The sequence below is a fragment of the Oncorhynchus keta genome, chromosome 23 (assembly GCF_023373465.1).
Source record: "Oncorhynchus keta strain PuntledgeMale-10-30-2019 chromosome 23, Oket_V2, whole genome shotgun sequence".
Classification (NCBI taxonomy): domain Eukaryota; kingdom Metazoa; phylum Chordata; class Actinopteri; order Salmoniformes; family Salmonidae; genus Oncorhynchus; species Oncorhynchus keta.
Genome location: NC_068443.1, coordinates 17,581,807 through 17,605,864, shown reverse-complemented (window position 1 = coordinate 17,605,864; position 24,058 = coordinate 17,581,807). Strand labels below are relative to the sequence as shown.

The 24,058-nt window shown below is 43.0% G+C and overlaps 1 protein-coding gene across 3 annotated transcripts in view; it reads left to right on the top strand.

Moving 5' to 3' along the window:
- Positions 1–7,932: 7,932 nt before the first annotated feature.
- LOC118375402 (protein zyg-11 homolog) overlaps positions 7,933–24,058 on the top strand; it is a 28,541-nt gene continuing 12,415 nt past the window's right edge. For 2 of the 3 annotated variants that reach the window (XM_052476684.1, XM_052476682.1), the window contains exons 1-11: positions 7,933–8,198; positions 8,746–8,914; positions 9,149–9,960; positions 10,169–10,312; positions 10,473–10,649; positions 21,148–21,212; positions 21,347–21,446; positions 21,675–21,725; positions 22,917–23,078; positions 23,227–23,274; positions 23,852–24,052. In XM_052476684.1, coding sequence (XP_052332644.1) covers positions 8,196–8,198; positions 8,746–8,914; positions 9,149–9,960; positions 10,169–10,312; positions 10,473–10,649; positions 21,148–21,212; positions 21,347–21,446; positions 21,675–21,725; positions 22,917–23,078; positions 23,227–23,274; positions 23,852–24,052 — 1,932 coding nt within the window. In that variant the 5' untranslated portion in view covers positions 7,933–8,195. The remainder of the gene's footprint in view (positions 8,199–8,745; positions 8,915–9,148; positions 9,961–10,168; positions 10,313–10,472; positions 10,650–21,147; positions 21,213–21,346; positions 21,447–21,674; positions 21,726–22,916; positions 23,079–23,226; positions 23,275–23,851; positions 24,053–24,058) is intronic. The other variant, XM_052476685.1, reaches the window with a different exon arrangement.

Sequence of the window (24,058 nt, the reverse complement as noted above, 5' to 3'; positions counted from 1 at the left end):
AGGGGGAGGAAAGGTTGGGGGAGAGGGAAAGAGAAAGAAAAGTGGGTGAGAGGGGGAGGGGGGAACTGGAATGGAATCTGTCCACATTTCCAAGTGATCTTTTTTTCCTTTACAGAGAAATGTACATTCTTTCCATACAAAAGTGCTTGGGCTATATGTTTTTGAATATATTTCATTGAAAAAGTCACGACTCCCTGTGGTCTGTAATCACCGGTAGAACAGGCTGTATCTGGAGGGAAACCGATCCCAGAAGAGGAGACCAGCGGGTTCCTCTGACTGATTGGTCTGCAACACACGGCACACTACATACACATCCATATCACAAAACTTGAATGTCAATGGGAATTAATAAAAGGGACTGATTCGTGACTGAAAAAAAAGTATTATCATGAGTTTTGATGCTGCCTGAACAGCCCATTATCAGCCTGAAAATGTCATCCAAATGCCACTGGGTTGATGTTTTTCTCAATACATTGCAGTCATTGGGAAAACATGAGTGCCACAGGGTTGACAATTATGTCAATGCATTGCATTCAATGAAAAAGATGAGTGTCACAGGGTTGTCGTTTATGTCAATACATTGGAGTCAATGGGGAAAGATAAGTGTCAACCAATTCAATCTGATGTCAATAAATTGCAGTCAATGGGGAAAAAAGGCAGGTAGGCAGGCAGGCAGGCAGGCAGGCAGGCAGGCAGGCAGGCAAACTCTAAACTCAACCGTAAACCTAACCATAGCTTCATGTCCACATCCCGGCTCATCCCAAATCTAGCCATAACTCTAGCCCTCCACATCTTGGCTCGGAGATGTGGACAAGAAATTAGGGATAGGGTTATGGCGAAGGTTAGGTTTGAGCCAAGATGTGGAAAAGAAGCGAGGGTTAGGGTTAGGGTTGAGGGTAGGCTTAGTATAAGCTGGAGTGAGAGATGAAGCGAGGGTTAAGGTTGAGGCTAAATTTAGTATAAGCTAGAGTTAGGGATGAAGCGAGGGTAATATAAATAATAATAATAATATATGCCATTTCGCAGACGCTTTTATCCAAAGCGACTTACAGTCATGTGTGCATACATTCTACGTATGGGTGGTCCCGGGAATCGAACCCACTACCCTGGCGTTACAAGCGCCATGCTCTACCAACTGAGCTACAGAACCACGACAGGGTTAGGGTTATAAGGCTAGGTTTAGTATAAACTAGAGTTAGAGATGAAGCAAGGGTTAGAGTTGAGGCTAGGTTTAATATAAGATAGAGTTAGAGATGAAGCGAGGGTTGGGATTAGGGCTAGGTTTGTATAAACTAGAGTTAGAGATGAAGTGAGGGTTAGGGCTAGGGCTAGGTTTAGTATAAGCTAGAGTTAGAGATGAAGCGAGGGTTAGGGCTAGGGCTAGGTTTAGTATAAACTAGAGGTAGAGATGAAGCGAGGGTTGGGGTTAGGGCTAGGGCTAGGTTTAGTATAAACTAGAGTTAGAGATGAAGCGAGGGTTAGTGCTAGGTTCAGTATAAGCTAGAGTTAGAGATGAAGCTAGGGTTAGGGTTAAGGCTAGGTTTTGTATAAGATAGTTAGAGATGAAGCGAGGGTTAGGGCTAGATTAAGTTTAAACTAGAGTTAGAGATGAAGCGAGGGTTAGTGCTAGGTTCAGTATAAGCTAGAGTTAGAGATGAAGCGAGGGTTAGTACTAGGTTCAGTATAAACTAGAGTTAGAGATGAAGCGAGGGTTGAGGCTAGGTTTAGTATCAGCTATAGTTAGAGATGAAGAGAGGATTAGGGGTTAGGCTAGGTTTAGTATAAACTAGAGTTAGAGATGATGCGAGGGTTAGGATTAGGGCTCGGTTTAGTATAAGATAGAGTTAGAGATGAAGCGAGGGTTAGGTTTAATGCTAGGTTAGGATTAGCTGGAGTTAGAAATTAAGCAAGGATTAGGGATAGGGTTAGGGCTAGGTTTATTATAAGATAGAGTTAGAGATGAAGCAAGGGTTAGGGTTAGGGCTAGGTTTAGTATAAACTAGAGTTAGAGATGAAGCAACGGTTAGGGTTGAGGCTAGGTTTAGTATAAACTAGAGTGAGAGATGAAGCAAGGGTTAGGGTTAGGGCTAGGTTTAGTATAAACTAGAGTTAGAGATGAAGCAACGGTTAGGGTTGAGGCTAGGTTTAGTATAAACTAGAGTTAGAGATGAAGCAAGGGTTAGGGTTAGGGCTAGGCTTAGTATAAGCTAGAGTTAGAGATGAAGCGAGCGTTAGGTTTAGGGCTAGGTTTAGTATAAACTAGAGTTAGAGATGAAGCAAGGGTTAGGGTTAGGGCTAGGTTTAGTATAAACTAGAGTTAGAGATGAAGCGAGGGTTAGGGTTGAGTCTAGGTTTAGTATAAACTAGAGTTAGAGATGAAGCAAGGGTTAGGGTTAGGGCTAGGTTTAGAATAAACTAGAGAGAGATGAAGCAACGGTTAGGGTTGAGGCTAGGTTTAGTATAAACTAGAGTTAGAGATGAAGCAAGGGTTAGGGTTAGGGCTAGGTTTAGTATGAACTAGAGTTAGAGATGAAGCAAGGGTTAGGGCTAGGTTTAGTATAAACTAGAGTTAGAGATGAAGCAAGGGTTAGGGTTAGGGCTAGGTTTAGTATAAACTAGAGTTAGAGATGAAGCAACGGTTAGGGTTAGGGCTAGGTTTAGTATAAACTAGAGTTAGAGATGAAGTGAGGGTTAGGTTTAGGGCTAGGTTTAGTATAAGCTAGAGTTAGAGATGAAGCGAGGGTTAGGTTTAGGGCTAGGTTTAGTATAAACTAGAGTTAGAGATGAAGCAACGGTTAGGGTTAGGGCTAGGTTTAGTATAAACTAGAGTTAGAGATGAAGCGAGGGTTAGGTTTAGGGCTAGGTTTAGTATAAGCTAGAGTTAGAGATGAAGCGAGCGTTAGGTTTAGGGCTCGGTTTAGTATGCGGTAGAGGTAGAGATGAAGCACGGGTTAGGGCTAGGTTTAGTATCAGCTAGAGTTAGACATGAATCGAGGGTTAGGGCTAGGTTTAGCATACGCTAGAGTTAGAGATGAAGCGAGGGTTAGTGTTAGGGCTACGTTTAGTATCAGCTAGAGTTAGAGATGAAGCAAGGGTTAGCAAGGGTTAGGATGATGCTAGGTTTAGTATACGCTAGAGTTAGAGATGAAGCGAGGGTTAGTGTTAGGGCTACGTTTAGTATCAGCTAGAGTTAGAGATGAAGCGAGGGTTAGGGATGAGGTTATGTTTAGCGTACGCTAGAGTTAGAGATGAAGTGAGGGTTAGGGTTAGGTTTAGTATAAGATAGTTAGAGATGAAGTGAGGGTTACGGTTAGGGTCTCAACCCTTGACATAACCCTAGCCTTCATCCAATGAACAATTAATACATCCCCTCACTATATTACAGAAAAGTAGGCCCCACTTGAAGCCCAACCTTGAGTTAATGTGCTTTCGAAGCTACAAACAAAATTTACTCATGGGATCGTTCCACAGACACTCCCAATGAATGCAAGCAAGCCTACATCTGACCAGTTAAAATGAACTCTTCACAGTGAAAACTTGGTCTCACAGAGAACAAGGCTGTTCTTCTATAGAGAAGCAGTACCTACAGCCCTCACATAACCATGACGCCACTACGATTGAGCTACCTAACCGTCTTTGCACACAACCAATCGTGACCTTATAGAGATGCCCTGTGTTTAGGTTCAGCTTCCTGTGGCAACAGGAAGTGTCTTAATTAATCCTCAACATGGTCCTTTATTATCTTCCTGCAGTCTTCCAAAACACTGTCTTCCATCCTCTAGAACATCTTCTATTCTTAATGTAAAGATTTGCATTGTTAAAGAAGGTCCATAGGGGCCATACATTACATTTCAGATTTGACAGAAAGTGACCTAATTGGGGTCATATGTGCGGTTTCAAAGGTTTAAAAAGGTTTAATCTTCCCAAATTGTAGATAATTTGTGACCGCGGAACCCAGCCTATGAACTTTGAAGTTAATAGACCCAAAAGCAGTTTTGACCTTCATTGAACACAATGGTCTTGCAGTTCTAGAAACTAAGAGCCTTGCTATACATTCCTGAATGAATTCTTATTCACTTGAAACTGTATGTATATGCCTGCAAGTCTGTCTGCATGTCTGTGGTTGTTTGTTGGAGTATGTATGTCTGTTTATGGGAGTGAGGGAGAGAGATGAGAGCAGGGGGATGCAGAGAAAGAAGGGGGAGAGTGAATGGAGGGGGAAGGAGAGAGAGAAAATGGGGAGAGTGAGGAAGGGGGAAAGAGTGGGGAGAGAGAGAGAGGGGTGAGAGAGAGAGAGGGGTGAAGGAGGGATGTGGAGGGAGAGGAGGGAGAGAGAGAGGGGATAGAGAGAGTAGAGGAGGGGGAGGCAGGGAAAGAAGGAGGTAGAGAGAATGTAGGGTGGAAGGAGAGAGAGAAGGGGGAGAGTGAGGGAAGGGGAGAGAGAGAGGGAGAGGGTGAAGGAGGGACTAGGAGAGAGAGGAAGGAGAGAGGAGGGAGAGGGACATGAGAGGAGGTGTAGGAAGGTAAAGGAGGGGAGAGAGCGATGGAGAGAGAGAGAGAGAGACCGAGAGGGTGAAAGAGGGGGAAAGGGGGTGAAATGAAAAGAATGAGGGGGATAAAGAAGAGAGTGAGAGAGAGACAGACAAGAGATCAACACTGTGACACTAATATTTTCCAATTGACTCCAATGTATTGAGAAATACATCAACCCTGTGACACTCATCTTTTCCCAATAACTGCAATGTATTGAGAAAAACGTCAACCCTGTGACACACATATTTTCCCATTGATTGCATTGTATTAAGAAAAACATCAGCTACTGTGACAATTTACCTTTTTGCTAAAACATGCCAAGATGACATTTTCCTATGATATCACGTTGGTCTCAAGAATCATTGATACATAGTACATATAACTACTATACATCACAGCCAGAGACTAAACAGCACACGCCCAATCATCAGGGTTTAATATAAAAGTGACATAAAGAAACCAGTTGGAATAAACCAAACATAACTCTTTTTACTGTTTTACAGGCTTGTTTTTAAAACTGAGCCAATTAAACATGTTCACACACACTAACTATTACAACAATTACTGAGACCTTAAAAGCCTATTGGAACAGTTGACTTTGTACACTTTGCTTGTAATGGGCAAAATGTAACAATTCAGCAGCTTAACTAGGGTGATAACTAGGGAGAGGACGGCTAAGAGAAGTCATCCAAGGTCATTCTCTTTATGAGAGAAAAGGAAAGATGTCAGGGGTCTATATGTATAAGCCGATTGAGAATTAATATGATCTAGTGTACATTCATTAGTATGAGACTTTCTGTCCCTCAACTGATTTGCATGGCTTGAGTCTTTTTGTAGGCCGTGTGCTATGTTATGGTACAGTGGGGAAGAGAGAAAGAGTTTTCCACCGGAGGCCTGAGGTACATTCTTTACAGATTCTCTAATATTTGCATTGGATGGCGCTGGGGCCTCTCTTAAAGGTGTGTAACTATGTATGAAGGAGGGTGGTGGAGAGAGATGGACTGACCACATAGAGCTCTTTCTGCAGCTGTTAAAATGCTCAGATTCCCCTGCCTACACTACTATTAAAATCACTGTGTTGCATTTGTGTGTGTGTGTGTGTGTGTGTGTGTGTGTGTGTGTGTGTGTGTGTGTGTGTGTGTGTGTGTGTGTGTGTGTGTGTGTGTGTGTGTGTGTGTGTGTGTGTGTGTGTGTGTGTGTGTGTGTGTGTGTGTGTGTGTGTGTGTGTGTGTGTGTGTGTGTGTGTGTGTGTGTGTGTGTGTGTGTGTGTGTGTGTGTGTGTGTGTGCCTGTGTGTTTGTGTGTTTGTGTGTGTGTGTGTGTGTGTGTGTGTGTGTGTGTGTGTGTGTGTGTGTGTGTGCTCACGTCCGCCATTTATGTAAAACATACGCAGTGGATCCACCCTGAGACTTCCCGTCACTCTGTCTGCACTATAAACCCTCAAACTTTACATAGTCAGTTAGCCACACACCTGCCGCCCTCTGACAAGAGAGCCACCAATGCAGGAGCTGGAAGGGAGAAGGTGAGATCTTTGGCCCCAGTGAGGAGACCACACTCAGGCACTGGCCACAGCCTGGCTCTGGGGACGGCTGGTGGTCCTCTGTGGGATCATCAGGGGTGAAAGGAGTCTTTGACCACCATGACGGTGCTAAACTCGGAAGACTTTCGGAAAAAATGTGTGGAACCTTCAACCACCAGGTTCCTGGTGACGACAATTGCTCAGAGAGACATACACTGTTGGGAATCTCCATAGAGGTCCATTTATCTATCCTTACCAACGCAGTCCTCAAACGTGTCACAACACACCCACAACCAGCTAATGATATTAACCAGGGATGCAAACCCATACAGATGGGAAGAAAATAACCCTGAATAAAAATAGAACCATTTAGCTAATAGAGTTCATGTCTGTCTGGAGTCTGAACTGAGCCAGTTGAGATAAGTAACTCCTCCGCTAAGACATAACATTTTTAGATTGATAGTCAACCAGTGAGAGCTGTAAAGTCTCACTGGATCAAAGGCAGCTGGAGGAATTTGCCTCCCTCATTCAAATAACTCTAAAACGTGGTATGATATTTCAGTGAGACGTGAAACACAGAAGCCTTTGCCAAGGCTTAATGAAATTTATTTTAATAGCACACAAGAGCAAATCTGAGCACAGAAAACGAATCCAGGGATAACAAATAAAAGCGAGACTTGAGCCATGAAAAGAGCAGTATTAAATCTTAAAACCGGTTTCGGCTGCAGTTTAGCAGGTATTTAGTCTATTAGACGTCTATTAGCTGTCCTTCAGAGGATATCAGTTGTCAGCAAGAGCTTTCCACAGTCCCCATGTCCTTAAACATAGGTATTGTGTTTGCTCCCTCATCAACCAAAGTGTGGCATGCATTTGTAGATGATTCTAGATTCTAGATAGATAAATAATTTTTCTCTCTTTTTGCCAGTCCCCCCCCCTCCCCCCACCACCAAACCATTACTTTTATGGAGCCAGCTTTGTCACTTGGGAGTGGCTTATGTGTCTGCCTGCTCCAAATGTGACTACTTCATGTGTGACATAAAAGGAAGGACTCAAATTTGGGGCAATATGTCTGTTTGGCCCCTGGTAATAGACCTAATACTGCCCTCATGCTCAGAGCTCAGCTGATTTGATGGCCTAGTTAAGTCTGGAAAACAACAGTGTGGGCTTTATGGGCCAGCCCTGGCCTGGAGAGGAAAACTCATGAGCTAATGTGCTGAATTAGGGGTTAGGCTACTGCTGCTGCTGCTGGAGCTGAAAGTAAAGGGAACAGTACCACAGGGTTTAAGGGGAGCCATAGAAAAATCTAATTGCATAATTCTTTTATGAGAAGAGATATTATAGTAAACTGACATCTCCACCCAGTGCATATATTCATCCAACCACCTTGGAACACTTAAATCTAAATTATTTTATATAATATTCTAAACCCAAAACATTTAAAGGACGCGGGAGAGTATTTCTAGATGTAATACTGTTCATTTAAAATCTTCAATAAAGAGACAGTTCTTGAAGTTATGTATTGGGAGCAACGGAGCATCTTTCAGCAAAGTCATGAAGGGGAATCAACAGTAGTTTACCGGTAATATTTTCCCCGAGGCCAGTGGCCCCTCCTTGTGGCAAAACTAGTTACTAATCCCTTCTTCATAAATGTCAAAGATTGATACAAACTAAGTTAAATGTACTAAAATGTCAAAGACTAAATTATTGTGCATTCATTATCGAATGCAAATCGAATTTCATTTAATCGATCATGATGTATCGTAGAACATTATAGGGGAATAGCACCTGCTTGAAAGAGAAGTTGCCATTGGATGACATTTGACTTCTGCCGACCAATTACAACGTGGTATTACAGTACGATGGCTCGTGGATCAACTATTTCTATGGGTTCTACATCGTGGAGCTCTGGAGTTACACACCGTTAACTATCGATCAACTGCTGTCGCTGTATCAACATTCAACAGTAATTTGACTAGCAGTAGACACTGTACTTTATAGCTTGATTTTTACCAATGTCAAAAGAACGGAATATACATGTGCATATCCACGACAGAAGATAGACTTGCAATTTGAACCACAATGGTTGTTCTCAAAGTCATTTGATATTGCAAAGTGATGGGAAATATTTCTATTTAAAAAGAAAAATGGTGAGTGAGTTATTAGGCTTCCCTCTTCCCAGTTCCTTTTCGTATTGTCTTGCTGTCTCTGTCAAATAGTAAAATAGCAAGAGCCTTGATTTTGTTCAACTTGGTTGGTCAAGAGATCTGTAGGATTAGAGGGTGATTTAAAGGGACTAACTAATGCGCCACTACTCTATTCTGGTTAAATTTAGAAACAAGCCATGTCGCAATCGCATATACCACTGTGTCACTCACAGTGTCAGTGGCTCTGAACGTACTCTCGTTGTTCGACATGAGAAAAGCCATAACTTAGTACTTGTTGAAAATATATATATTTACACATTTGACAAGTTTTGAGTTATCAAATATTGATTGACTAAAATGTTTATTCTGAAAACTATTTAGCTTACAAAACACTTCAAATAGAGTGACAGATTAAGGTACCTAAAAGCCTAATCATTTATCATTGCTGAATGGAAATTAAACATACCAAGTATCCATTCATGTCAAATGTGGTTGCATCAGGTGCAATGTCATGCACTGCAGAACCAAAGCCAGCTGTGTTTGACTGCAGGCTGAAGAGTCCTGTCCCGTGGCCCTGTCTGAGCTGTGTCTGGCCCAGGTGTGTCTCAGCCTGGACTCCCTCTGCAGTACGCAACCAGATGGCTCCCTGAGGCTCAGCTGGGCCCCACTGCTCCCACAGGAAATGGCGGATCAGCTACTGCACAAGATGGCTGCCCAGGGTGAGTAGGGAGGGAGGGCGCCAGAGAATGTTCAACAACAAAACACACAAATGGAATTAAATAAATGTAATGGTTAACAAACCTGCTATGGGTTTAAAAAAGGGAATTTCTATTCAATGTGTTGATTTTACGTAATTTTTTAAAACAAGATATTGTTGTGTCCTGGTCATCACTGTTCTCGTCCACATTTTAGCCTTGCCTCAAGTTTTCACTTCTTCTTTTTTCATCCCCTAGGCACGCTAAACGACAGAACAGTCGGTATCTTCCGCAGCTGTGAACAACTCCGTCTGCGCAGAGCTTGTGTCCGCTCCTCCCCCCTCTCTGCAGAGGCCTTCCGTCTGGCCCTCTGCCCTCATCGGCTGCAGGAGCTGGATGCTTCTGGGGTCCCTGGGGGCCTCACTGGTGCCCACATCCTCTCAGGCCTGGCCTCCAACCCGGAGTGCAGAGCCAGCCTGCAGAGGCTCACACTGAGCAGGCTCCAGTTGGGCTGGATGTCCCTGGAGGTGAAGGAAGAGCAGGTAGGCTTCAGCTCTCTGCAGGGCCTGAGGACACTTAACCTGGCCAACACAGACCTCACAGACCCCTTCCTGGAGGACATCTGTACTCTCCCACAGCTAGAGGTCCTGGACATCTCCAGCACCCTCGTCACGGAGCTGAGCGCCCTGCTGGGTTGCCGGCTTACCCTGAGATCCCTGACTGCCCACGGGCTGAGGCAGCTGGACATGTCACCCGCCAGAGTGATCTCCATCCTTAGCCAGCTCCACGTCCTCAGGCACCTGGACCTCTCTGACGACCGCTTCGTCTCTGCACCACCATCCGCAGAGAATGACGAAGGGGGGGAGGGGGATGAAGCAGTGAGGCTGCTTCTTGAGGGGGGTTCTGGGATTCTCCCAGCACTTGTGTCTCTGGATGTGTCTGGAAGGAAGAAGGTGACTGAAGGGGCGGTCACTGCCTTCGTCGAGGGGAGGAGAGGGCTTTTGTTCCTGGGGCTTCTGGCTACTGGGGCTGGCTCCTGTGACGTTCTGTCTGGGAAGAATAACTTAAAGGTGAGGTGACCACCTGGGGGGGATTTTATTGTTCATTACAAAAAATGCCTCCTACTTCCTGCCGTCATTTACTTGCTTTGGTGGATCTGAGTCAGCTGTGAAGGTGTAAGCAGTAGTTTCAGCTATGACCTATCCAGGCCTATCAGATATGTGCAGAAGAATGAGGAATAAGTGACTGACGAATAATCTTCTTGTGTTTGTCTTCCAGGTGACCGGCGAGGCCAATGAGAAGCAGATCTGTGAATCTCTGAGGAGGTACAGAGAGAGAGAGTGTTTCACACGCGAGGCCCTGGTCCATCTCTACCAGCTGACTAACGACATGTACGACCAGACCAGACCAGACATCCTGAAGGTAACGGTCGGAATATGTCTGCATATGAAATGGCTGAAATTGTGGTTGTTGACATAAGCATTTATACAAAAAGCTTATGTACTGCTTATACATGTGCTATGTATGGGTCATGAATGTGTTATGAAGTCCTAATGTAGGTACCCTTCTCTCCTCCCTGTAGCTGGTGTTGGGAGGGATGCAGAACTACTCAGAGTCTCTCCATGTCCAGCTGGTGGCCTCAGCCTGTGTCTTCAACCTGACCAATCAAGACATGGCTGTGGGCATGCCCCACCCCCTGCTCAGCGCAGTTGTGCATCAGGTGCTGGAAGCCATGAGAAGCTTCCCCAGCCACCAACAGGTTCGGGCCCATACACACACACACACACACTTTAACATGCACTACATGACCAAAAGTATGTGGAGACCTGCTCATCGAACATCTCATTCCAAAATCATGGGCATTAATATGGAGTTGGTCCCCCCTTTGCTGCTTTAACAGCCTCCACTCTTCTGGGAAGACTTTCTACTAGATGTTGGAACATTGCTGTGGGGACTTGCTTCCATTCAGCCAAAAGGGCATTAGTGAGGTTGGGTACTGATGTTGGACGATTAGGCCTGGCTTGCAGTCAGTGTTCTACTTCATCCCAAAGGTGTTAGATGGGGTTGATGTCAGGGCTATATGCAGGCCAGTCATTTATATATGGACCTTTCTTTGTGCATGGAGTTTTGTCATGTTCTATGAGCAGAATAACTGTATTACCTCAAGGCCAGCCCCCTAGCAATTTGAGTTCCAGTCAATGAGCTTCAGCCTCTCTCCATTTGAGAAACAGCTAGCATGATGCACACACAGCAGAGGGAGAGAGCAATGACGTGGTGCACATATCTGCACATATGTGATGTAGTACACAATTTTCAGGGACCACTTTTGGCTCGTGAATGCTACTTTCAGAACTACTGGCTAAAAAGTATACAAAAGTAATGTAAGGGACAGGTCTCTTTAAGGGACATTTAAAAACATTCTAAACCACCACTGAAATCCTTTAGGCTTACTCATGACGCTGAAATCTCCAACCATTCTCCAACCATTAGAACATTACTTTAAAAAATAATAACTAATAAATAACAAATAATGGGCTAATTTTAAAGCATAAAACACAAATTATCACACAGAGTTGGCTACTCTCTCTCCTGTACCCATACAAAAATCTAAACCAAATACAATATAAAGTAATACTCTACTGTGTACCGGACGGCAGTAAGGATTGCCACCGAGCTCACATACCCACTCAACCAGGAGTACCCTACCAGCTCTGACTTTTTTTTACCAGATAAATTGACTTGAGAACACATTCTCATTTACAGCAATGACATGGGGAACAGTTATAGGAGGGGAGATGAATGAGCCAATTGTACATTTGGGATGATTAGGTGACTGTGATGGTATGAGAGCCAGATTGGGAATTTAGCCAGGACACCGAGGTTAACATCCCTACTTTTAAAATAAGTTTCATGGGATCTTTTAGTGACCACAAAGAGTCAGGACACCCGTTTAACGTCCCATCCAAAAGACAGCACCCTACACAGGGCAATGTCCCCAATCACTGCCCTGGGGCATTGGGATATTTTTTTTAGACCAGATGAAAGGGTGCGGCCTACTGGCCCTCCAACACCACTTCCAGCAGCATCTGGTCTCCCATCCAGGACCAACCCTGCTTAGCTTCAGAAGCAAGCCAGCAGTGGGATGCAGGGTGATATGCTGCTGGCCATCAGGCCACGATACAGATTTTATGTACAGAAAACCTGCCAAAGCCCAGAAATCATTTGTCCCCACCTGTATCGGACAGTTAAACAAATAACTCTGCTCAACGACCCCCCTCCCCACTCTCATTTATCTGAACTGTGAAATGTTCCTTATCCAATGGACTGAACAGTACATTCGAAAAGTCTACAGAGCCCTTGATATTTTCCAAATGTTGTTACGTTACAGCCTTATTCTAAAATTGTTTAAATTGTTTTTTTCCCCCTCATCAATCTACACACCATACCCCACAATGACAAAGCAAAAACTGTTTTTTAGAGATTTTAGTGAATTTATTCAAAATGAAAAACTTAAATATCACATTTATGGTGTATTGTGTGTCGATTAAGGAAACAATTTAATTAAATCCATTTTAGAATAAGGCTATAACGTCACAAAATGTGGAAAAAGTCAAGGGGTCTAAATACTTTCTGTCTAAATACTTTCTGAATGCATTCGTCCCCACTAGTTGTTTCTTGTTGTATTGCTTGTGATTTACATTGTCGTGTTGTTACAGGTTTGGGTTTTTCCATTTATGTTTTGAGGTTGGACTTTTAGCACGTATAGCTCGTTAGCACATAGGGCGCACCAATTGGTATCACTTCATTAGTCAGTATGTGTTATTCCTGGGCTGGTTGCCAACTCAATAGTGGGAAGGTGTTTCACCTGTGCTGGCCCAGATGCTATTTAAGAGTGGCTGGCCCAGTTCTCCAGTTGTCTTGATAGATGCGGAAGGTTAACACCTTTAGTTGGCTCCGCCCTATTTAGATTTCTAGACAAGCAAATACTTTATCTGATTTTGTTTTGTTCCACCTTTTTGGTTTGCTTCCTTGTCTTTAAGTTTGATGTGGGTTTTTCCTTTGTTTGCCTCGTAGTGGTCAAATGTAGTGGGCACTCATGGGGGGTCTTTTAGGTTCCAGTTGTTGTTGCTACAGTAGTCAACTTTCATTGGACACCCCCATGAGTGTATTTTAGAACCCCTCCTAAAACCCCACCTGTTTTGTTTTGGTTGTTGTCAGTGACTCTTTGTTAGTTCCCCCTTCAGTTTGAGCAACATTATTTGGTTTTCTAGCTGGGGAACATCCGGAACCTTGTTTCCCATGAGTATGTGCTGTGCCCAGATATTTGAGTGTTCAAAATACACTTTTGTAGTAGAGTTTATAGCCAGAGGAGTTATAAGATTGGTGGAATCATTTTGATATTTGCATAATCACACAGGCTTGTAAAATAAACATAAAGCCATGGACTTTAAGCTGGAAGCATTTGTGGAAAACCCTACATGGGAGATGCTAGATAAATGTACAAAGCTGAATCTGACAGTCCAAAAGCAGTAGTCAGAGTTTATCGGTACTGCTTTGGTGGAGGAAATCCTCTCTTAGAGAGAGGCTGATGAAAAGGGTGCTACGGGTAGTAGAGTACATCCCATAGAGGTGCAACTAAGGCAGTTAGAACTAATGGCAAAGTAGGAGAAAAAATTTGAGCTTGAGCAACAGAAATTAGAGTTGGGGCACAGGGAAAGACAAAATGAGCGTGCAGCCAAACAACGAGAATGTGCAACCAGACTACAACAAGAACAACATGCACATGCCATTTGATTAAAAGAGATGGAGCTGGCAGTGCAACAAAGGGAGATGGATCTGGAAGCACTCCAAATCCAGCCAGACCATCCTGCCCCCTCAACAGAGTTTGATCTTGGTCGAAACAGCCGACTTGTACCGCCTTGCAATGAGAAGGAGGTGTATTTTACTCTGTTTGAGCGGATTGCCACATCCCTAAAATGGCTGTGAGATATTTGGTCACTGCTCCTCCGCAAGTGTATGCCGCTTTATTTCTTGACCAGAGTTCAGATTATGACACTGTTAAAGCTGCTTTCCTTTGGGCTTATGAGTTGGTAACAGAGGCATACAGACAACAGTTCTGTAAATGACTAAAGACAGAATCATAAAGCCATGTTGAGTTTGCAAGGAAGCATGTCTTTTTGATTATCAAATCAAATTGTATTTGTCACATGCCCCGAATACAGCAGGTGTAGACCTTGCCGTGAAATGCTTACTTACAAGACCTTAACCAACAATGCAGTTTTAAGAAAATAGAGTTAAGGAAATATTTACTAAATAAACTAAAGTAAAAAATATATAAAGTTACACAATAAAGTAACAATAATTAGGCTAAATACAGGCGGTAACGGTAATGAGTCTATGTGAGGGGGTACAGGTTAGTCGAGGTAATTTGTACATATAGGTAGGGGTAAAGTGACTATGCATAGATAATAAACAGCGAGTAAAATCTTCAACATAGAATTGCTACCAAAAAGAGTTTCCTGAAACTTGTTACAAATGACAGTCACCTATGATTAACCAAATTATATTTTGAAAGAGGAAGCAAAATACTTTAAGCATATGTTTTCGTTTCAGTCTCCTCCATCTCCTCTAACCGAAGCTAGATTTTGTTTCTATAAATAATGTAAAATTAACAGCCATACAGAAAGACACATGTGAAGGTGAAAATACAGAGGAGGAACTTCTTGATGTAATTAAAGCCTTTAAGTGGGGCGGCAGCGTAGCCTAGTGGTTAGAGCGTTGGACTATTAACCGGAAGGTTGCGAGTTCAAACCCCCGAGTACAGGTTCTGCCCCTGAACAGGCAGTTAACCCACTGTTCCCAGGCCGTCATTGAAAATAAGAATGTGTTCTTAACTGACTTGCCTGGTTAAATAAAGGTAAAATTAAAAGTCCAGGAAAACTCCAGCACTGGATGGCATACCAATTTTTTGATATACTCAGAGGACCATTGCATGTTTTAACCACTCCTATGTAAATGGTAGATTATCAGACACTCAACAAGAAGGTCTGATTCCATTATTACTGAAACAGGATACAAGTGGGAAATATAAAGAATTGGAGGCCCCTTAAACTTCAATGTTGTGATGCAAAAATTCTAGCAAAATGTATAGCGCATAGAAATAAAAAGGTATTGTCTGACATTATTCATTCTAATCGGACAGGTTTTTTACATGGACGATACATTGGAGATAATATAAGGCAAGTACTGGAAACAATATAACACTATGAAAATTTTGGGAAAGCAGGCCTTCTATTCATAGCGTACTTTGAAAAGGCTTCTGATAAAGTACAACTGGAGTTTATGTATAAATACCTGGAACATTTCAATTTTGGAGAGTCTCTTATAAAATGTGTTAAAATAATGTATAGTAACCCTAGGTGTAAAATTGTAATTAATGGCTACTTCTCAGAAAGTTTTAAACTGTCAAGAGGAGTAAAGCAAGGTTATCCACTATCGGCATATCTATTTATTATCGCCATCGAAATGTTAGCTATTAAAATCAGATCCAACATTAATATCAAGGGATTAGAAGTACAGGGCGTAAAAACTAAGGTGTCATTGTACACTGATGATTCATGTTTTCTTTTAAATCCACAACTTGGATCCCTATACAGCCAGATATTTTTTCTAACCTCTCTGGATTACAACCAAATTATGTGTACTATATTACGTATTGGATCACAAAAAACGTTTACTTTACCATGTAGTTTACCAATAAAATGGTCTGATGGGGATGTGAATATACTCAGTGTATCCTGAAAGAAAGAAAGAAAGAAAGAAAGAAATGATCTCACTCCAATACATTTTTATAGAAAGTTTGCAAAAATAGATCTTGCTACCATGGAAAGGTAAATACCTTTCTATATGTGTCAAAAATCACCCTGATGAACTCTTTAGTCATATCCCAGTTTACCTATTTGCTTAAGGTCTTGCTTACACCTAGCCAACTATTTTTTTTATTATATGAGAAAAAATATAACATTTTATTTGGAATTGCAAGCGAGACAAAATTAAACGGGCCTATTTATATAATGATTATGAATTTGGAGGGCAGAAATGATTAAATATTAAAGCATTAGACCTCTCACTATAGGTTTCAGTTATACAAAAGTTATACTTAAATCCAAACTGGTTCTCTAGTAGATTAATAAAAATATCTCACCCTATGTTCAAGAAAGTCCTTTTTCCCTTTAGTCAGATTACAACCTTTCACTTTCAGTTATTTGAAAAGGAAATAATCTCTCAAATATCACTATTTTTAAAACAAGCCATAGAAAGTTGGTTGCAATTTCAATTTAATCCACCAGAAAAGACAGAACAAAAAATACAACAAATATTGTGGTTAAACTCAAATATATTACGGTAATTGATAAAAAAAACATTTATTTTTTAATAATAAAAAAAAAGGTATAATCTTCGTAAATTATATCATAAATACCACTGGTGTCATATGTGCAGCTAACTAAAACATATGGAAATGTCTGCTCTACCTAAAATTACAACCAATTAATTGCGGCATTATCGCAAAAATGGAAGAGGAAAGTGAAAGGGGGAAAAAGTAAGGAACCTGTCTGTCGCCCATGCATTTAAGACCATAATTGGTTAAATAAAATTGTGATAAACGAAAAAGTATACCAGTTTCATATAAGGACCAAATAATTGACAGCCGTGCAAGATAGTTGGGAAGAGATTTTTAACGTAACCATTCCATGGCACATGGTTTATGAACTGATACGCAAAACGACGCCGGATTCAAAACTTAGATTTTTTTATTTAAATTATTATACAGAATTCTTGCAACCAACAGAATGTTATTTAAATGGGGGATACAACCTTCCCAGCTCTGCAGATTTTGCTGCAAAGAGGCAGAATCATTACATAATTTGTTTTGGTACTGTCCATATGTAGCTTGTTTTTGGTCACAGGTCCAAGAATGGCTGAAGAATTGCAATATTTACCTGGAGCTAACCCTGCAGATAGCACTTCTTGGCAATCTGAAAAGTCATAGTCTATCGACAGTGGTGGAAAAAGTACCCAATTGTGATACTTGTGTAAAAGTAAAGATACCTTCATAAAAAATTACTCAAGTAAAAGTCACCCAGTAAAATACTACTTGAGTAAAAGTCTAAGTATTAGGTTTTAAATCTACTTAAGTATCAAAAGTAAATGTAATTGCTAAAATATAGTTAATTATGTCACGATCGTCTAAGGTGGAAACAGCAGACCAAAGCGCAGCGTGGTGAGCGTACATACTTCTTTATTATAAGATGTCGCCAACAAAACAATAAACATCCAAACTAAAACGTCATGCCAATGTCATGCTCACAGGCAACTATAAATTGACAGCTACCCACAAATGCAGGTGGGGAAAAAGGCTACCTACTGTATATCCAAATGTCCATTTATTTGACGTGTTTGATCCAGAAAAAAACAGCTTCAAAAAAACGCAACGTCACTACAAAATATTTCAAAAGTTGCCTATAAACTTTGCCAAAATATTTCAAACTACTTTTGTAATACAACTTTAGGTATTTTTAAACGTTAATAATCGATCAAATTGTAGACGGGTCTATCTGTGTTCAATACAGGAAGACAACAAACCAACGCTACTTTTCACGTCTTGCGCACTCTCAACAGTGTTACCCAGTTCCTAGATGGCCTACTTCTTCATTGCACAAATGAATAACCTCAACCAAATTCCAAAGACTGGTGACATCCAGTGGAAGCGGTAGGAACTGAAAACATGTTTGTAAGAAATATCATTTGCCAATGAGAATTCAGTGAACAGACAGAGACCCCCCAAAAATCTGAACGGTTAGTCCTCGGGTTTTGCCTGCTACATAAGTTCTGTTATACCCACAGACATGATTCAAACAGTTTTCGAAACTTCAGAGTGATTTCTATCAAAATATACTAATAATATGCATATCTTATATTCCTGGCATGAGTAGCAGGAAGTTTAAATTGGGCACGCTATTTATCCAAAAGTGAAAATGCTGTCCCCTATACCTTAATTAAGAAGTTAACAGAAAAAATGGATGATAATTAGATAACGTGCCACAGAATGCTGCAGCAGCCCGCAAGGTGGTATGTATGACGCAACTTTGAAAGGAGGAACCACTGTACTTTTTGAGCCGTTCAAGAATTACCTTCATGAAAGGGTTGCTACCTACATTTATGAGCACAAGGATCTCACTCTTGCAGATGAGTTTGCATTGACACGTAAAAATACCTTCACTAACAAAGCACCCAGTAGTTATCCATGCGCAAAAAGCAATCCAAAGAAGTCACCTCTTGCTGCAAGATTCCAGTCTTTTTCTACAGTGCCCAAAGATAAAGATTGGCAGAAAACTGTTTTTTTTTTCGTATCCGCCAGTTTGTCATTGAGAAAGGACACATTGCCGTGAGAAAGGAGACATCGTCTCTGTGTCCTAAGTTGAAATAGAAAAATAAGCGGGAGAAAAAGCCATTTCTTCTGGTGGGAGCACTCCAGCCCATTAAGTCTCTGCTTGGGACTGGTGTATCTCCTAAACAAGATTTTAGATCAAATGTGTATGAACCCTTTGTTTCAGATGAGTTTGTGTCTCTGCAGAGTGGCGATGCTGTTATGCAGCCGGTGAAGATACTGTGAGACACTGGGGCAGCCCAGTCCTTCATTTTGGAGGGTGTTTTGCCTTTGTTGGTGCAACGCGGAGATGGATTGTATGGAGGATCCGTTGTATAATGTGGAAGTTGAGTCTGGTCTAATTTCTGGTTCCATCGTCGTTGGGGTGAGGACTAGCCTACCGGTGATGGAGGTGTCATTCATTTTGGGAAATTATTTTTATGGAGGGAAGGTCGTGCCAAGTCCTGTCAATTGTAAAGAACCCAGAGTAGAGGAACCTGATGTTATCAGAGAAGTACTCTAGAGTGTTCCCAGAGTGTGCGGTTACACATACTATGTCTAAGAAAGTCACCAGGAGCAAGTCTAGTATTGAGGAGGATGTCAGCGTTCCCACCATGGTCAATCTATCTGAGACGTTTATGAGTGATCCTGATTTCAGTAAACCTCCTGAGTTGACCTCTCCTTTGAAAACCCCAAAGGTGAGCGAGTTTGTAGGACCACTGAAGGAAGAGAGGGTCCCTACAGTTGATACAATGTTTAGGAAGCAGTTGATTGCGGAACAGATTAAATTCTCCCCTCTTTTTGCTGAGATACGTCCAGAGGTGGGTTACTTTGACAGAGATGGTGTTCTAATGAGGACATGGCATTCTCGCACCCTTTCTGGGCAAGACGATTGGCCCAGTGTATCTCAAATTGTAGTTCCAATTCCGCTTTGACTGTATCTTGCGTAATGTCTTCTAGCCAGGTCTGTATAACAAGATGTTGTGTCTTACTATAAATCCTGTTATGTTTGCCATTACATGGGTGAACCAAACCAAGCTGTACCAGTTACCACTTTTGCAGCCTATTCCTGCTTTTGACGAACCTTTCAGCAGAGTTCTGATGGATTGTGTTGGTCCTTTGCCCAAAACAAAGAGTTTCTGTTAAGCATTATGCGCCATTAGGCTATTCCACTCAGGAAAATCACGAGAGGAAAATTACTACGGATATTGCAGGAGTTTCCACTTGAGATCGGATATGTACGTGGTAAGGACAACTTGGTTGCTGATTGTCTTTCGAGGGTGGGCTGTCGATAAGTTTTGTGTTTTGCATTTAGCCAGTGGGTAGCCCTGGCTCACAATTTATTTTGACTGCACATTTTGATATTTTGGAGATTAGCTTTGTTTGGTTGCGCTCATTCAAAGGGGATGAGAGATATACAGTGGGGCAAAAAAGTATTTAGTCAGCCACCAATTGTGCAAGTTCTCCCACTTAAACAGATGAGAGAGGCCTGTAATTTTCATCATAGGTACACTTCAACTATGACAGACAAAATGAGAAAAAAAATCCAGAAAATCACATTGTAGGATTTTAATGAATTTATTTGCAAATTCTGGTGGAAAATAAGTATTTGGTCAATAACAAAAGTTTATCTCAATACTTTGTTATATACCCTTTGCTAGCAATGACAGAGGTCAAACGTTTTCTGTAAGTCTTCAAGGTTTTCACACACTGTTGCTGGTATTTTGGCTCAATCCTCCATGCAGATCTCCTCTAGAGCAGTGATGTTTTGGGGCTGTTGCTGGGTAACACGGACTTTCAACTCCCTCCAAAAATGTCTATGGGGTTGAGATCTGGAGACTGGCTAGGCCACTCCATGACCTTGAAATGCTTCTTACGAAACCACTCCTTCGTTGCCCGGGCGGTGTGTTTGGGAGCATTATCATGCTGACGACCCAGCCACGTTTCATCTTCAATGCCCTTGCTGATGGAAGGTTTTCACTCAAAATCTCACGATACATGGCCCCATTCATTCTTTCCTTTACACGGATCAGTCGTCCTGGTCCCTTTGCAGAAAAACAGCCCCAAAGCATGATGTTTCCACCCCCATGCTTCACAGTAGATGGTGTTCTTTGGATGCAACTCAGCATTCTTTGTCCTCCAAACACGACAAGTTGAGTTTTTACCAAAAAGTTATATTTTGGCTTCATCTGACCATATGACATTCTCCCAATCTTCTTCTGGATCATCCAAATGCTCTCTAGCAAACTTCAGACGGGCCTGGACATGTACTGGCTTAAGCAGGGGGACACGTCTGGCACTGCAGGATTTGAGTCCCTGGCGGCGTAGTGTGTTACTGATGGTAGGCTTTGTTACTTTGGTCCCAGCTCTCTGCAGGTCATTCACTAGGTCCCCCCGTGTGGTTTTGGGATTTTTGCTCACCGTTCTTGTGATCATTTTGACCCCATGGGGTGAGATCTTGTGTGGAGCCCCAGATTTTTACCCATTTCTCAACTTGTGAGTTTTAGTATTCTGTCTGTAATAAAACCCTTTTGTGAGGAAAAAATTATTCTGATTGGCTGGGCCTGGCTCCCCAGTGGGTGGACCTGGCTGCCAAGTGGGTGTACCTATGCCTATGTCATGTGGAATACATAGATTAGGGCCTAATTTATTTATTTCAATTGACTGATTTTCTTATATGAACTGTAACTCTGATGCATGTTGCGTTTATATTTTTGTTCCATATATTGATTTCTTTATGCATTATGTGGTGATGTTTTGCTGATGAGTTTCCTGAAAGGGACACAACAAATTATTATTATAACCAAAGCCTGTGCTTCCCCTTTTCCAGTTACAGAAGAACTGCCTGCTGGTGCTCTGCAGTGACACCATCCTTCAGGACGTCCCTTTTGACAGGTCAGTCTGTCCATAGCCTGGTGAATTGAAATCAATCTAAATCAATTAAATCGAAACCTTGAGTTATGTGTACAGATCTTAAGTTAGGGTTAAGTCCTAGGTTTTATAGGATCTCACTGCTGTGTCCCTGTCAGGTTCGAAGCAGCCAAGCTGGTGATGAACTGGCTCAGCGGTCACGTGGACCGGACCCTGCAGAGGATGGCTGTGGCCGTCATCTCCATACTAGTGGCCAAAGTAGGTCCCCACCCTTCTTAAAATGCATTATTTCCTCAACCTTATCATCTCCATACTAGTTGGCAAAGTAGTTCACCCCATACCCCCCATACCCCCCATGAGGGACCCCATACCCCCATGGACCTGAATTTTTGACTGGGAATAGGATTGAGGTACTGGACTCCATGGGCAGTTGGCCGTGGCTTATGTTGCTAAGATCATTTGTTGAAACAGTTTGTCTCTCTGCAGCTGTCTACAGAGCAGACCACACAGCTGGGGGCAGATATATTTATTATGAAGGTAAGAAATCTGTCCCTCCATTTCTCTTCTCTCCCTCGCTTCATCTTTATCTCTCTCCCCCTCACCTCTCCTTTATCTCTCTCCCCCTCACCTCTCCTTTATCTCTCTCCCCCTCACCTTTCCTTTATCTCTCTCCCCCTCACCTCTCCTTTATCTCTCCCCCTTACCTCTCCTTTATCTCTCTCCCCCTCACCTCTCCTTTATCTCTCTCCCCCTCACCTCTCCTTTATCTCTCTCCCCTCACCTCTCCTTTATCTCTCTCCCCCTCACCTCTCCTTTATCTCTCCCCCTCACCTCTCCTTTATCTCCCCCCCCCTCACCTCTCCTTTATCTCTCCCCCTCACCTCTCCTTTATCTCTCTCCCCCTCACCTCTCCTTTATCTCTCTCCCCCTCACCTCTCCTTTATCTCTCCCCCCCTCACATCTCCTTTATCTCTCCCCCCCTCACCTGTCCTTTATCTCTCTCCCCCTCACCTGTCCTTTATCTCTCTCCCCCTCATCTTTATCTCTCTCCCTATCTATCTCCCCCTCACCTTTATCTCGCTCCCCCGTACCTTCTCTTTTCCTTCCCCCTCACCTCACCCTCACCTCATCTCACCCTCCCTCACCTCATCTCCACCTCACCTCACCCTCCCCCCTCACCCTCCCCCTCACCTCATCTCATCTCACCTCACCCTCCCTCTCACCTCATCTCACCCACCCCCCTCACCTCATCTCACCCCCTCACCTCATCTCATTCCCCTCCCTCACCTCATTTCACCCTCCTCCCACTCATCTTATCCTCTTCCTCATCTCACCCTTCCCCTCATCTGATCTCACCCTCTTCCCTCCTCACCTCACCCCCTCATCTCACCCTCTTCCCCCCCACCTCATCTTACCCTCTTCCTCCCCTCATCTCACCCTCACTTGATCTCACCCTTTCCCCCCACATCACCTCACCCTCTTCCCCCCTAACCTCATCTCACCCTTTCTCTGCCTCCCCCCTCACCTCTATCTCCTCTCTCACTCCCCTTCACCTGACCCCTCTTCCTCTCTCCCTCACCTCTATCTCTCCTCCTCTCTCCTTCTCACCCCTCTCTCTCTCCCCCTGACTCCTCTCTCTCTATTCCTCTCTTCCCCCTCACCTCTATCTCTCCTCCTCTCTCTCACCCTCCTCTCTCTCTCTTTGTCTCTCTCTCTCCCCTCTAACAGCAGCTGCTGGGTATAGTGCAACAGAAAGCCATGGCAGGAGTAGTGGACTCCACTCTGAAGTTTGCCCTGAGTGCTCTGTGGAACCTGACTGATGAGACACCCACTGCCTCGCGACACTTCATCCAGTGTCAGGGCCTGGAGCTGTACGAGGAGGTGCTGGAGGTAGGAGAAGCACACACACACACACACACACACACACACACACACACACACACACACACACACACACACACACACACACACACACACACACACATAGTTGAAATGGTGGAACCATTCAATGAATTGTTCTCTCCCTCTTGCCTTGCAGACCTACTCTTCTGAATCTTCTATACAGCAGAAAGTTCTAGGTCTTCTGGTAGGTCTTTCTGTTTCAACATGTTGCAGTTGTTTGTTTGAGTATGTCAGTGCTCTGATTTGTCTACATTATCATTGTGCATATTATTTACATGTGTTACACTTTGGGTTGTATGCTCAAGTCATAATAGCACAGAGAAAATGCATGTTTCTGTTATCAAAACCACTTCTATTTTGTTTGAGCCAGTAAAGATAAACAAGGGACAGACACAACCACATCATAAAAACTGGAAGCGTTCATCTGTTGATGGTCCATGGTGTTCTGTCTCCCTCCACCCTGCGCCTGGGTTCATTAGGGCACACCACAGACAAACATTTGAAAGCATGTGTAATAGGATCAGATAGTACATCCCTATTTTACTCTGTTTGGGAGCGTTTTCATCGGTTTCATTCCTACTGAACACTACCCAGGGCCAGTATTTATAAACAATTTCAGAGTGAGAGTGCTGATGTAGGATCAGTTTTGTGTTTTAGATCAATATGAATACGATTATATGGACAAGGGGACCTGCTCCTAGTTCAGATCTACTACTCTGAGTCGATTGATGAATATGGTTCCTGGTCTCTCTGTGGTCCAGAACAACATAGCAGAGGTGGAAGAGCTGCAGGCAGACATGATGCAGGAGGACCTGTTGGAGCATGTAGTGACCCTGCTCGAGGGGCCCCAGGTGGAGGTGGGGGTCAGCTACTTTGCTGGGGGCATCCTGGCCCACCTTACCTCCAGACAGGATGCATGGACCCTAGACCAGGGGCTCCGACAAACCATACTGGAACAGCTGGTACAG